This window comes from Saccostrea echinata, unplaced genomic scaffold (genome assembly GCF_033153115.1).
Source record: "Saccostrea echinata isolate AGI-Se365-2 ecotype Australia unplaced genomic scaffold, CSIRO_AGI_Sech_v1 ptg000002l, whole genome shotgun sequence".
NCBI lineage: Eukaryota > Metazoa > Mollusca > Bivalvia > Ostreida > Ostreidae > Saccostrea > Saccostrea echinata.
In genome coordinates, this window is record NW_026889751.1 from 10,486,903 (window position 1) to 10,502,588 (window position 15,686).

At 35.3% G+C, this 15,686-nt stretch overlaps 2 protein-coding genes across 2 annotated transcripts; both read left to right on the plus strand.

Moving 5' to 3' along the window:
* Nucleotides 1-4,267: 4,267 nt before the first annotated feature.
* Nucleotides 4,268-14,190, plus strand: LOC133172322 (synaptotagmin-1-like). Its single transcript, XM_061307185.1, has 3 exons — nucleotides 4,268-5,744; nucleotides 12,270-12,381; nucleotides 13,253-14,190. The coding sequence occupies exons 1-3, from the start codon at nucleotides 4,305-4,307 to the stop codon at nucleotides 13,591-13,593; spliced, it is 1,893 nt and encodes a 630-aa protein (XP_061163169.1). The 5' UTR covers nucleotides 4,268-4,304; the 3' UTR covers nucleotides 13,594-14,190.
* Nucleotides 14,191-14,217: 27 nt separating this feature from the next.
* LOC133172332 (uncharacterized) lies at nucleotides 14,218-15,112 on the plus strand. The gene has a single exon (XM_061307197.1). It carries the CDS (start codon nucleotides 14,242-14,244, stop codon nucleotides 14,944-14,946), a length of 705 nt encoding a protein of 234 aa, XP_061163181.1. The 5' UTR covers nucleotides 14,218-14,241; the 3' UTR covers nucleotides 14,947-15,112.
* The last annotated feature ends 574 nt before the right edge of the window (nucleotides 15,113-15,686 follow it).

Below are 15,686 nucleotides of genomic sequence, written 5' to 3' on the forward strand. Positions count from 1 at the left end.
AATTATTTCGGAAGCTGTTGGGAGAAGAGGACCTACTATTGTGTCGTCATCTTGTCGTCTAATTACTTTGATCTTCTATTCCTGTCAAATTTAGTGGATGTTATTTCATTACAAAATACGAAAATTGTCAATTAGTGCAAACCAAAACCAATGTTTTACAGTATTAGGGAGCTACAAAGTGGATTTAATGGCAGAACTTTGAATTAATTTTTTTGCATTTACGTTGAGGCTTGTACGCAGTTATTTTATTTATTTACTTTTCTTGGAAGGTGAGTACATGGCAATTTCTATATTATGTATTCTTCCGGGGTTGTCTTATCATCTTGACCGATTGTACGTCTTATAATGAACTTCTCTGATCAAATTTGTTTACTGTCGAACTGGTTTGTATTATGTATGTAATGTATAGAGAACATTGTTTAACATAATAATAATCCCATATTATGAACTTCGTTATCGTCATAAAGATTTGGCGAAAATAATTTTGAAATCTCCATTTGAAGAGACGAATTGGTCCATATTTGCAAAATCCAGTTTTGATGATAAAATATTCTACAACCAGGTTGGGCAATGTAATTGTGGCAAAATAAAATGCAAGAATTATAATATAACATTGCAACCTTTTTTTCTGGAAATGGGGGGGGGGGGGGGGGCAAAGACAAGCCACATAAGATTCATGTATCAACGTATTTTTCCTCAGACAAACTACAATTTAATCAATAATGCTGCACAAAGAGTCAAATGTAATGTTTGACATAAACAGATACATTTGAACTTATTTTGTAAGAATATATGACAGGAACTTGTAAAATGATTATTTTTGGTGATTTCACGAATAACCAATGTCTTGCCATAAAACCATTATCAAACTCGCTATAAAACGACAAATCAATCCCGCCAAAGATTTGCTAACGAACAGGAAGTTCTATGTTTAGTTACATTTCAATTCCAAGTCTTTTTCATTGTAAAACTCCTCAATATAAAGATTTGTACGCTTTGTATCAAAGGATTGAAACGTGGCGTCACAGTTATAAACCGTTTCAGAAAAAAAAATAGGGGGAGGGATCAAAAGGTAACAAAATTATTAATATATTGATTAAATGACTATCATTTACTTTCAACTATTTTAAAAGATATTTGCAAACAGATTTCATAACGCGCTTACAAACGTTTAATTTTGTTGAAGAACGATTCCAGATACAGGTTAGGGGTCGAAATTGGGATTCAAATTAATGGACAGGGCCGACAGTTTTTAGGACAAAGCTTTAGTTCTGTCATACATGTCGTTCAATTTAATTTAAAAGTAGATAAATTCTATAAACATTGTTTTTTTTTAAAAACATTGTTATCTCTTTCTGTAATCTTTTCCTTTTTAACAAAGTATTATTTTTTAATTATCAAAATACTTCCGAAGGCAAACATAAAATTAGTTTAAACGAATTTCAATTTCCTTTTAATTTTTTCTCATGGGAAAAAATATTAATGGTTACATTTGTTAAGTTGCTAAGACTGAATAAATGTTCTCGAGTTGTAAACCCATTTTAAGGCTTCATTCGACTTACTTCTATACACACTAAAAATGTCACGTTTCAATACAACTCATAAATACAAAATGCCACCAAATGTTAATTTGATTTTATGAAATTGACACTATATCAGTTTCATCACTGAATGCTAGCTGACGACAAGATTGATACAGACATTAAAATTTTATTAACAACAATGGAAATCTAAAGCTTTGTTGACCGTCTTGATGCCGAGTTGAAATCTCTGTTTATTGCATGCAATTAATTCTCTGATGGTGACAAAATTGTGTCTTTTTTCTTTGAAAACAATTCAAATTTGGAAACAATGCATTATCGAGACCCACTAACATAAATATATCGTATTTGACCAAGAGTGCGAAGTCATATGGATTCCGTTTGATATTCTAGAAACTTTGCGTTAATTGCTTTTCTTTTTATGTGATATTTACGAATTTATATGTCCCATAGAAGACATGAGCCATATTTATAGAAACGAAAGTGTCGCCTCCGATATTGGGCGAGACTAGCGTGGTAACTAAGTATTCTTTATCATGAATACGCCTAACGTGCTTTGACTGCATTTTCTAACCGATCAAAAAGATTTGTGACTTTTACTTCTCACATGAGTCATAAAGAAGGGAACAGTATCTAACCTCAAAAAAGTATCTGTCTGAATCGAGATGGTTGGGATATCAAACACTTAAAAAATGCGGTCACCAACTGAAAGACCGAGAAACAATCTCTCGTTCGTTTCTTAAATTTTGAAAAGTTGTGCATGCAAAAATTTACATGCAATGTCGTTTAGAACAAAATTAATGATCTTCCAATTTAAGGTAACAGTTGTGTTTAGATATTTGTTGTTGTTTTTTTTTTTAAATATATCGTCTTTCTTTTTTAATCACTGTGACTGGGGACTGAATCAATATCACTTTTTAAAAACAATATTACACTTTATATCTCTAAAGTATAACTAAGCAATAACATACATGTCCGTATAATAATTTTTTTCCCAGTAGAAACGATAAAATGAGTGCCGTTCTATGATTAATGTGTTGTTTTAAAGAAAGGAATCAACATTTAAAAAAAAAACTAGAAAACCGATACAATTATGTTCAGGACGAGAAAAAAACTGCAGATAAGAAAGGTGACATGGAAAAAAAACCCACCAAACTATTTGTAAGAATGACCAATATTTGAGACATACCTATGGACGATTCAAAGCGACATGACCAAAAATTTATGTCTTTTTCTTATTATAAAGTATTTCTGTATAAATTACGATGAAAACCGATTGAGTTATAGTGCCACAACAAGAATGTTGACGGACAGGCGGATGGACGAACCATAAAACTATAGCTAGTTTTTTTTTTCGTAATGGTCAACTCCTTCTGAATAAAATTTTAAAATTGTCATGAAGAAATCTTCGAGTTATCGTGTGACGAAAGATATACATACATGCAGACAGGCAAAGTATTATGACCCAAAAATTATAGATGTCTTTGTTAAATGTCATTGTAAAGTATTCATGTTGAAAACATTACGGAAAAAAACCTTTTGAGTTATCGCGTCATAACAAGTGTTGACGGACGCGATTCCTATAGGGCTCCCGCATTTCAATAAGGTGTATAACCAATCAATACATAATAAGGGTCCCACATGAAATGTGGGAGCCCTATAGGAATAACATTGTCCGTCTGTCCAAATGTCCGTCAACACTTTTTTTGTGAATCATTAGTTAACTAAGTTTTCAAGATAACGTTTTCAAATTTTGTGGAGAGGTACTTTACTATGCGAGGAAGACAGCTATACAATTCGGGGTCACATCGCTAAATGTCTTCCTATCTCTCTGCAAGTCCGAATGTACATCCATGAACACTTTCTTTGTGAAGCAATAACTTAAGAGTTTTCAACGTAACGTTTTATTTTGTACAGAAGTACTTTACGGTAAGAGGAAGATACCTATGCATTTTTGGTTCATATTCCTTTGTCTGTTTATCTGTATGCATGTCTGAATGCATACTGGTTGTGACGCAATAACTCATCTATAGACCTAACCCTGTGCACAAGTACTGAAAGACTATCCTTGTACATGTCCAGAGACAAATTCTGTTCCACAGTAAATAGTTTTCAACATATTTTTTTATATAATTTCATACAGAAGGAGTTTTAAATCGATAAGAGAAAGACACCTATTTATTGTGGTCCGTCTGTTTGTCTGTCAACACTTCTGTTGTGACACAATAGCCCAGAAAACAGTTCTGAGATATACATGTATCTTGGTGATGTTTCTCTGTCACCATCCTTATGTGATATATTTGTAATAAACATTAATGTATTAAGCACAGTTGTCACTTTCCTACGAAAGCCCTAAGCAGGGCCCTTCTGACTGTGTCAGTTTTCTACTTGTTTTTGGTATATCTCTGTACATTTTTTAACTTTATCTCTGTGTTTCATGATATCTACACTCCGTATAACAACCCAACACTCCTACTTAAGCTATTACTTTCTCACTTTGCGTGGGTATAATTTCATACAAAAGTCATGATCTACACTTTTCAAATCCTTTTCCTCCATTAATTCGTAGTTCTTTTCTTTTTTGATAAATACATGTATTGATCGACTGTAATAGCTACGCTGTCATCTGCCAAGGGTATGGGTTATTTTTTACAGTGATTTACTGCTAATAAGATTCACCGTTATATAAAATAAAAACTTGAACATTTACTTCTGTCTTTTGTAGATCATCTTAATAAAGACACCTTATCATGTAATCTAACGATGGAATCCGTAATAGATATCAAAGACTGGTTGTTGACCAAATGCAAAGCAAACTCAACAACGTCCAATAAAAACTCTAGAGATTGCAGCAGCAACATCGGTGGTGCCATCACACCAGAAACAATTCCAGAGTTTGTGATTCCAAAAGCCAATGGAGGCTCTAGAAGAGGAAGTTATGACATTGATAACTTAGATAGCGAGCACCTTTTTTCTGTCTCACGCAGAAGCAGTATTTGTTCCAATAAAACAAGTCCCGGAATTTCTCCCAGCGCCTCGGCGGTCGTTTTGGAGACCCGATATGCCTCTTCAGCTCCTGGATCTCCGAGACATGAAATAAAAGATATGGTTGCAAGACACAAAACCTCCAAGTCTATGAACTGCATTGGGGATACCAATTCCGATCCATTGTCAGTGGCGGCCATGTCACTTCATCACTTCCGTTCAAAAACAACATTTGGATTTAGCACTTTATCACAAACTCCACACACTAGAAGAAAAGAGTCCTTGTTTCACATCCAAGGAAACGGACTGTCATCACAGGATTCTCAGCGTCTTAGGTCACTTGAGGCTCTGTCGATCAGAGGCCGCCCAGACATGATGGATGACGTCATCAGGTTTTCCGACCCAGATATTTCCACGAGGAAGCACACTCCTTCCGTCATTGTTACCCCCTCTGCCTCGCAGATGGGTTCTTCAGAGATGTTATCCCCAGAACGCCAGCCAAACCACCTCCTCGCGGCCTCGCGCTTGTTTATAAAAAATGGAAATGTGGCCAACAGAAACTTGAAGAAAGGTAATGTATACTATAGGCGCCGATCCTCCTTATTAGGTCTCGATACAGACGAATCAAATACCTCTTCTCAAGATTCTCTTGTCGAAGACAGTCAACCAAAAAAGTCAAGTAAAAGAAACGAAAAGGATGTGATTGCATTAAAACGACACTCCTCTCCGCAACTACGGGAGTCAGGACTCATCGAAGCATGTGAGCCACATAGGTCAAAGTCATGCGCTGTAATAAATAGTTCCCCTTCAAAACATGCAACCAAACATGGAGAACTAAAGTTTGCCTTCCAGTACCTAGCCACAACTAAACAACTTAAGTTAACATTGATCAAAGCGGAATGTCTTGGTGGTTCCGATAAAACGGACTCAAATTTGAACCCTTACGCAAAAGTTTATCTTATGCCTGGAAAACTTCAAAAACAGGTTTCTGAATTGTTTAAACATACACGCAAACCAATTTTTGACCGAAGTTTCTTTTTTCAAGGATTGTCATTGAAACAGCTGCATGCTATGACACTGAGAATTAAAATCTTTCATAAATCCCATAACTTACGACCGCCAGAGTTGGTCGGAAGAACCGACCTGGAGTTAGAAAACTACGACCTCATAACAGAAAACCGGATGTGGAAGGATCTGGATACTGTTTGTGAAAGCGAGGTAATCTGATTTTTTAGACATTAACGTAGACGAAAAGAAAATTGAAATCTAAAACTGTGTTCGAAGGACTTTTCATTCCATACCTACTGATAAATGTTTTCACTCTTCACTCCTTCTTTCTTAATGGCTAAGGTCAAGATCACATAGAAGAACCTGATTTACCCGATATATCACCGCAATTCTGATATGAGAAATAAATGTCTCCCACAGTTGCAGTGAAATATCGAAATCTTGTACATGTCTCCTTTGACCTTTTCCAAATATCAAGGTTATAGAGCTTACAAGATCCTAGAAAAAATGTTAAGAGTTTCATTATGGCTAGAACCTGTCTTGTCAGAAATTGCAGACGTGACCTTAGATCTAGGTAATGACTCTATTGTAACCTTAGGGAATCAATGTATTAGATTATGGTCTTTGCAAACGGAAGAAATCCAGGGCAATGACAGTGATTAACCACTAATATACAGTAAAACATCAATCGGTGGTAGCCTTTTATTATTACTCGATTACCCCATCAATAACATCCACCAGATGCACATGTATATAGCAAAGGCTTATATTTTTGTATAAAAGAAGTTGTACATAGACATATCATATTAAAGCAAATACAATACTACTTCACAAACAAGTGTGAGCAGTCATATTTGTCCATGACGGCAATGAAAAGGACACGTTTCATAGATTTTTAGCTTAACAGGTGAGAAGTAATATTGGCATTAAGTTTTGTTATTGGTAAAGTACCCGACTGTCTATCTATAAATCTATAAATGAATATTTAAATTGGTGAATATTTAACGTATTCCAACCGAAAGTTCCAAAGCAATACCTTGTGCAAGATTTCAATGTTTCAGTGTCCAGTGACCTCAACTTTGGAATATGACCTTGAGTGACTCTCAGTTCAAAGGCAGCGTCATACACTCAATTTTAAATTCCTTGCAAAGTTAAGTATGTCTGAACTTCAATAAGCTAATGGTTTTAAATTTATAGCCAAGACACAATTTCAACTCTTCTTGGTTGAATGGGTGTAGCATACTAGCATTTGAATTTACTAGTATTTTAGCTAAAGGTTCTACTTTTTAAGTCCTGGACACAATTTCAACATCTCATTGCTAAGAGATTTCGACATGGATCATGAGCTGAAATAAACAGAGACAAGATACGTTTTACCGATGTCGCCTACAATGGGAGAAGACGTTGAATTTAGCTAAGTTGCCGACCGTCCGTCTGTGTGTCACTAAACCTTTTTCACTATAGACCTCTCTTAAAAACCCAGGAAAATCGAGATAAGCATGATACGCAAGGTCGTTATTTAGTATATCTTAATGTGTATAGATGTGCACAAATCACTCGGTGCATTAAGGATGTTATATCAGGATTGTCACCCGAAGTAAACCGAAAGTCACTTCCTAACATGCAGCATAAACTTATATAGAGTATTGATGTAATTTGGCTGGTAAACTCGTCATTAACAATTCGGTCTACATTTAAATAACTCTCCATTTCCATTAAGAAAAAAATTCCATCAATTCCCATGTCGTTGCCTACGATGCAGTGTCTAAGATTATGTTTAAAAGGAAAGCAAATTTGTTATAAGAGCTTTCACTGTTGTCTCAAAACACAAATCAAGTCAACATAAACTGGTAATGAAAAAAAAAATTAATGATGAAGGAAAGGTTATAAGGAAATTTTAAGCTGAAAATCGCTACGTGTAAAAGGGCAAGCTGAATTCTGTTCCAATTACATTTTTTTTAAATAGAAGACAATGTCTTCCAATTTAAATGTCAAATAATTCAAATATTACGGGAAATTGATTTTCCCCCCAAAGGCTGTGGCCTTCGGATGGTGAAAGGGCATTCAGGTCGCTGGAACTCTGAGACTAGAACTTATAATTAGCAATCTGTCAGTGTTGATGATGAAACATTTTCTCTACTCTGAAGACATTAGAAAGACCTTAAATATCATTCAGTAAAACTTTTCATTTTAAACTTCGAAGAAAAAATTTGGTTACATTAAGCCCTTTTCTGGTCGTAGCTTTTTATCTTCTTCATGATCAGTGGTTTGGTTTCAACATTTCTAATGTAAGTGATCGAGCAAATGAATGGGCCCATCTTTTCATTGAAAGATGAATGAGTGAATTTTGTTTTTATTACATTCTTCTTTTTTTTCCTTATTTTGGATTTTTCGTCGTTAAACCATATTCATATATGGTTCTAATAGATAAATTAAACCCTCAAGTTTAAACTTCTTTGAGAATTGTTGAAATATTTAGAAATTTTAAAATGCGCAGTTGAGTGTCCTCTGTTTACAAACTTCATGGGCGCTTTTCATTTTGATGATTTTGGGCAGTTTCATCAATTGATTTTATATTTTGGATAAATTGGATAATTGAAATTGAAACAATTGCTATTCAATCAGGATATTAACTTAAATGACAGTATTCAAGGTGGTTAAAGCTATATATGGCGTATCTAAGCTAAAAAATAAAAATACGAGATTGAGTGTAAATGAACATGATATTTGTTATTTATGTTAATTAAATTGTCTTTAAACTGTGTCTGATATTTAAATGCGGAGTCGGTAAATAAATCGGTTATTGTTTTAAATTTCTAATATCTATGAAAAGCGATTGATTCAAATTGTGTAATTTACAGGAAAGTCCTATCTTTGTATAAAGTAATAAAACAAATAGAAAGATCTTTTTAATTTTAGTTAGTCTGAACTTATCAAAAATACGCCATATATGACTTTAAAATAATGACACCAGAGGCCAAAATTTGGCAAGAATCGGAGACCAAATTCTAGGAATGTTTAAAGAGGGAAATATTTCATTTCAGTTGGCTAATCAATCAAAAATATTTCATCATGTAAATTAATTTCAATCTTTTTGAGTTTACCTGGGACATTCGCACTGCATGCAACAAAAAATTGGTTATGTGGGACAATCTCATTACCTGTAGCCATGGTTGGTCTTTATCCTTACGAAATGTCATTTTCGTGTTCAGCATCAATTTGAAGCTTTGATTTCATTGATTTTTACCGGTATTTATAAGGAGCACTTGTCATACAGCGACTAAGCAAAATCAATTATTATAAGAAACAGATTTATTTTTACGTAATAAACTAGAAGGAGAAAAAGTCGACATTCCCTTGTTGCAGCTACATGTACATTGCTAAATATTGTGTTCATGGCCGTAGGAACCGGGGGGGGGGGGGGCGTGCCCCCCCCCCCCAATAATTTTGCCGATATATAGATGACTATAGAAAATTTAGCTACTTCTAGCTTGTGCCCCCTCAATAAAAACGTCTGATGACCTTTTTTTTTTTTCTTTGCTTGTCAAGGAATTTTTGGTAGTTGATAGTTCCCCCAACTGAAATTGCTTCCTACGGGCCTGGTGTTATTAGAAAGATTGAATTAAAATTAATAGTTAGCGTGCAGTCCACTCTGAAAAGTGTCATTATAATCTGGAATCACCAAGCTTCTTGCATGATACAGAAACAGGTTCCAATTTAGGCGCTTTGGCTCGCTTAGAGCAGGTGAATTTTCCCAATAGCTAGTATTGTTATATGTAAGGATTTAGTTTAATGAACTCCCCAAACTGAAAATACGATTGTGTTCAGAAAGACACTTAATTAATCATTCAGTATACTATTACTACAGCAACAATGCAGCAGATTTCCAAAAGAGTGTTGTCTTATTGGGGCTGTTTAAAGCATTGACTGGGGTGAATTTTGTGACAAGGGATAATAAAGAGGAAAGAAAATGAATTTAGCTCCGTCAGTTGTTGAAGCAAGGTGGCCCAAATAGTCCTTAATCTAGAATAAAAAAAAAGAAACTAGCGATACTGATGTGCGAGCTAACAAAATTATCAATACTCTGCTATACTTCAGGGATTAAGAAGTAAGCAAGCTTGTACATGTGCTAGGTATTAACTCCCAATGTATTTCCATTACAAAGGCCCAAACACGAATTATATTTTTTTTCTGTAATCTTGACCATGTTGTGATACGTTCGCCTTGGGGGGGGGGGGGGGGGGTGTTAATTCCGAGGACCTGCTCAATAACTAATAGTAGGCATCTGCAAAATGTCAAACTTGTTATTGGTGCTCGTCTTTTTGTCCGTTCCAAGAATAAGGTAACTAAAAACAAACCATAACAAATAGAAGCACACGAACATTTTTTTGTTGTTGTTGTTACTTTATTCTTGAAGTATCAAATCTAAAAGTAATTAACTTGATCTTGATCGCCGTGGAGATAATTTGCAGTGATGAAAAATGTCAAATGACAATCTTGCCGATCAGTATTCCATAGGAAGGATAAAATTTCACCATTTTCCGGCCGGGGAGTCACATATCTATCATACACGGGTTATTAAGTAATTAATTACAAAATCCCCGAGAAATAGGAATTATGCCCTTCACACAAAAATTATATATCTAAGCTGTTAACATAGCTACGAAAGCCTATTAGGATCAAACTACGGTAAAAAAAAATTAAAAGGCGTTATAACGCCTTTTCAAAAGGCGTTATAACGCGAAAAAAGGCGTAATAACGCCTTTTGAAAAGGCGTTATAACGCGGAAAAAGGCGTAATAACGCAAATAAAGGCGTAATTACGCCTTTTCAAAAGGCGTTATAACGCGAAAAAAGGCGTTATTACGCCTTTCCAAAAGGCGTTATTACGCCTTTCTAAAAGGCGTTATTACGCCTTTCCAAAAGGCGTTATTACGCCTTTTAAAAAGGCGTTATTACGCCTTTCCAAAAGGCGTTATTACGCCTTTCTAAAAGCTGTTATTACGCCTTTCCTAAAGGTGTTATTACGCCTTTCCAAAAGATTTTATTACGCCTTTCCAAAAGGCGTTATTACGCCTTTTAAAATGGCGTTATTACGCCTCTTTTTTTTCAATACATGACTTACTTAGCCCACCCTGGGGGCTGATTATAATTAGATTTCTAGGAAAAAAGATTTTTAAATGTGTAAAATATTTTCAGTGTTAAACCAACTTAGTCCTTCTCTGATGCCAGACGCTTCTACCAAGGTGTATGGATTTCAGAAATTTTGTTGAAGGCTAATTGCTCATTATACCTATGCAAATACTTTGCCTGTTTTTTACCAAGAGGAGAGAAAAATATTTCAAATTTGACATGAATTTTTAATACGTGGCTAGCAAAGCCCAAAGCTGGTTCTGCCTATATCCTGGATTTTCAAAAGTAGAGTGTTGACTTCTCTTAATATGCATGCAAAATGCAAACAACTGTCTGCGAGATGTGCAGGAATATAGAAAATACTATAATTTATAATATAATTTTAAATATTAAGACTATAATCTAAATATTGCATAAATAAAGATGGCTTTGGTTCAATCTTTCATATATTTACTATTTTAAAATAACGCCTTTCCATTCTTGGATACAACTCCTTTTCAAACAGGCCGGTAGTACGAATGTGAGGGGGGTGGGGTGGGGGTGGGGGATCCCCCACCCCACTTTTTGGGAGAATAGTCTTGCTATAGTTTAAATATAAAAAATCGTTGATTGATTCCTTGGTCCCTTAACATTTTGTTGCAGTATGGTTAAACTCGGGCAAGTCATTGCATTTAAAAAAAGTTTTACCGAAAAATTAGAAAAAGTTTCCCCTCAAATTAAGGCAGTTTATTTTTTTTCGGGGGGGGGGGGGGTCTTGTTTTTTTGTTTGCTTGTCAATTTTATGGAATCCCCCCCCCCCCCCACTTTAAAAGCACGGGCCTGTCAAAGACATAATAATGGCCCTTAAAAAGGCAAAATAACGCCTTTTTGAAAGGCGTATTAATGCCTTTTAAAAAGGCGTAATAACGCCTTTTAGAAAGGCGTAATAACGCCTTTTGGAAAGGCGTAATAACGCCTTTTGGAAAGGCGTTATTACGCCTTTTTTCGCGTTATTACGCCTTTTTCCGCGTTATAACGCCTTTTCAAAAGGCGTTATTACGCCTTTTTTCGCGTTATAACGCCTTTTGAAAATTTTTAAATTTTTTTTTACCGTAGTTTGATCCTAATAGGCTTTCGTACATAGCCCCTACTTGCAGTTCATAAAATTGATATTTAACTGAATGTCTTAAAATAAGATTGAATTTTTTTTTTGCAGAAATTTAATATGATTCAAATTGAAGTCTTAAAAACGGTTTAGTAAAAACGTAGAAATTTTGCACCCCAATAAAGTACCAAAAAATGACATTTTTAAAGAAATCGAATTTCCTTTAATTTTACCTTAATTAGTAAGAAATGAAATTGGAAGTGATATCTTGCAATGATATCACATGCTTTTTACACCACTAAAATAACTAAAACTAAAATACCGCAAACGTGCAATTTTTTTCCAAATGCCTGGATAGCTATACATGTAGTTATCTTTTTTTTTTCTTAAAATATACATGTACCGCTAGAAAATGCATAATTGGCTCTTTTATTCATGTTTCCTGACGAATGAAAATTGTTCGTCCCTGGTGCTGTTTACTGAATATCTATGTCATATTGAAGTATATCTCTCCTGCAGGACCTGGGTGCCCTTGAAGTCAGTATGCGGTTCGAACCAAGAGATGGCTGTCTCGTTATAGGAGTGCGTAGGGGGATAGGACTGCCAGAACATCAAATCAAAGGTCCCCCAGGTGAGGAGAACTCGAAGCAGGGGGAGGGAGGGTTACTATACAACGTCATACTAATATTGAAATTAACATATACCGCAACCTAGTTTTATTATCTGCAAAAAAGTATGTTTTTTTAAATTTTTCTCTGTCCGCCTGCAAGAGGCTTTCGTACTTCTAAAAAGAAAATACATGAAACATACAAGTAAGTGGGGAGAATGTGGGTATGCAGCACCCTCTCCCAGTAGACTATCCATTGATGGCTATGTTGATTTTACACCTGAAGTATGGGGCCAAGAAAGGCAAAAAGTTACATGTATTTTCCAAAATCATTCTTACGAGTCATTTCAAAGAAAAATGTGTAATTTTTTGTCACTTTATAAGGTATTGAGGGTCCACAGTTTCGTTAGTGAGAGTGTGTGTATGTGAGGAGGGGGGGGGGTTAACGATGTATTTGCTATGAATGGATGACCTCTTGTTGGCCTGCAATAATGGAGAGAGAGAGAGAACCAAAGGTTTTCTGCAATTTGCAAATGGGATATGACGAAAATTTTCTGGCGTGCCTTCGTGAAATAAGATTTAAAAAAAAACAAGAAGGAAAATTATATTACTATGAAAAACAAAAAAGTAACAGTACTTCTTAGGGTTCCCCTTAAAAAAGAATTAACACTTTCATCATTAAGGTTTGTGTGAAAGGAGGGTTCTGTGGTTTAGTTATCGGTTTTAAAAAGTTATTGAAGAAAAAATACTCGTTGCTTGTATTTTAAGTACTGAAACTTTTACTATATTCAAAGAACATATACTACACAACATGCAATTGAGTCAAGTCACAAAATTTAACTCATAAGAAAGGTCATTTGACATTTGTTTTCTTTTTCATTTTTTCTTTGCCTAGACCCGTATGTCAAAGTAGAAGTCATCCAGCCAGGAAAATCGGCCTTGAAAAGGGTTACCAAGACAAAAAAGAGCACCACAGACCCAGTGTTCAACGAAAGTTACAATTTCCCGGTGTCTTTTAAAATGGACGACATCAGTTACACATACGTAACTCTGACCGTCTACAGTCACGAACGAATTAAGAGTGACGAGATTATCGGACAGGTCGGACTCGGGTTTGTGGCAACTCAAGACTCCGAAATCAAACATTGGCGAGAAATGATGCAGAACCCTGGCAAGGAGATTTCTGAAATCCATAGTCTGTTGGATTTAGATGACGACCAGAAGCTAAAATTATAGCGCTTTTCATACAAACAATATTTGTTCAAACTCGATATAAAGTGAAAAAGAAATATTACCACGAGGTCAACCTACCCCTCCCCCATTGGATTTTCAGTAATTATTTTACCTCCTTAGGCAAAATGTGCCTCAATGAGGGAAAAAAACCGAAGAAAAATAATTCTGTGATAAACAATGAGATTCCTCCTTGCTTATGGGAAAAATGGACTGGAAATGGAACCCCTCCGCGAAATTCATAGATCCGCCCATGACACAAATATTGCACATCTTTCTTGCATTTGCATTTAAACGTAATCCTGTGATTTGGAGCAGTGATAAAATGGGGGATTCATATTGAATTCTCTTACAAGGTTAACAACAGGGTTATTTAAGTTATGCAAGGTGCTCGTCTGATAACGTTTAATACACAGACGACACAGTTTGTTTACTAGGACTGAACAAATGGTTCCGATAAAAGATATCATTAATAATTTTTCCATGTTTTACTTGTTTGTGAACTTTAACATACACATATTTTTTTTAAAAAGTTAAATAAAAGTACAACGCAGTTTGAAATACTTTTATCTCTATAATACACTGAGTTACCCATCACGTGACATTGGAGAAAAACCACCCAAAGATAACCATTACTTGTAATAACAAGCTGTTATGTCTGAAAGGATGGAATATTTGCCAATAAGCTACAATCCCCCTGGACCTGAGACGACCCCTCACAATCCCACGCCAATCAGGGATTTATTAAAATCATTGCTACATGAAGAGCTGGAAAGCCATCAGAAAGTTAAACAGGAGCCATCAAAATGGACTAAATCCTTCCAACTCCATCATCACTTCCACCCAGGTGAGGTTAAAGTCTTTGTTAAGGATGGTATCTTACGAGTTCATGCGAAACACGTAAGAGGAGACGATGACGAAAACTGTGACATTCGAGAATCAAAGCGTTGTGTTGTTGTCCCTAGTGACGTCAACCGAAGTCAACTCCATTGTTATAGCCATGGTCACCAGGTGATTGTTGAAGCCCCTTTAATAAATAAAAATGAAGAGGAAGGGGATCAAATTAAGGTAGAGGATACAGATGAGATTCCCGATGAGAATAACGAAACCTCGTGTTTCAGACAAGACATAGATCTGTCCGTCTTTAAACCTGATCACATCAGCGTACAACGTCGAGGAAATGACGTCATTATCAGAGCTGACCACTGCCAGGATGAGGACGGAATTAAGGTCTCGCGATCGTTCCATCGAGAATTCAAAATTCCTCCAAACGCTGATGCAGGGAAATTGTGTTGTTACAGAGACAAGAAAGGAAGTCTGGTATTCAAAGCTTCACTCAACGCTGAAAACAATGGGTAATACGAAACATTTTTTTTTATATGGAAAGGTTTCTACAAATAACAAACAGTCTCAACTGACCAAAGGGACTCTCAAAGCGAGTGGCTAACGCTTTCAAAAGACACGCGTCTGGAAATTCATGTAAAATACTAGAAGTAATATCGAAAATAAACGAAACTAATTTTAACCAGAAGTCTCTGATATTCGTGTAGCTCTACTGTTTCGAAGTCATACGAGTCCAAAAGTTTCAAATGGGCCTGTGTTATTTCGATTTTTACATTTACAAAATAATATTATCTTCCAAAATTTTAGCAAGTTTTATTCAAGTGTACATGGATTAGCATTTAAAAAAATTAACAGGGTATTCCATTTTCGTAACCATATCCACACCATTGATATCAATATGATTCCTTAACGAATGCGAAGGTTTGTGTATCTTAATAAAGTTTATAAACATCTGACCGAGATCACTGAAGAAGCACTTTGAAAGAATTTATAGATTATTTTATTTTAAGTAACTATGGCAACACCACTCAATGACATAAACTAGAAGTCTCTGAAGAGACTGTAGCTCTGTTGGTTTTTGCTTCTACTAAAGAGAAAAAGCAACAGCTGAACTTGAAACTTCGTAGCTCTGGCATTTTGATCCTTGATTTAGTTTACTTGTGTTCCAAGCCTTATTAAAATCAGACCAGTTACCATGGAAATATAGTTTCTTGAAATCAAAAACCAATAAATTGAAATATGTATCTAAGTATAGT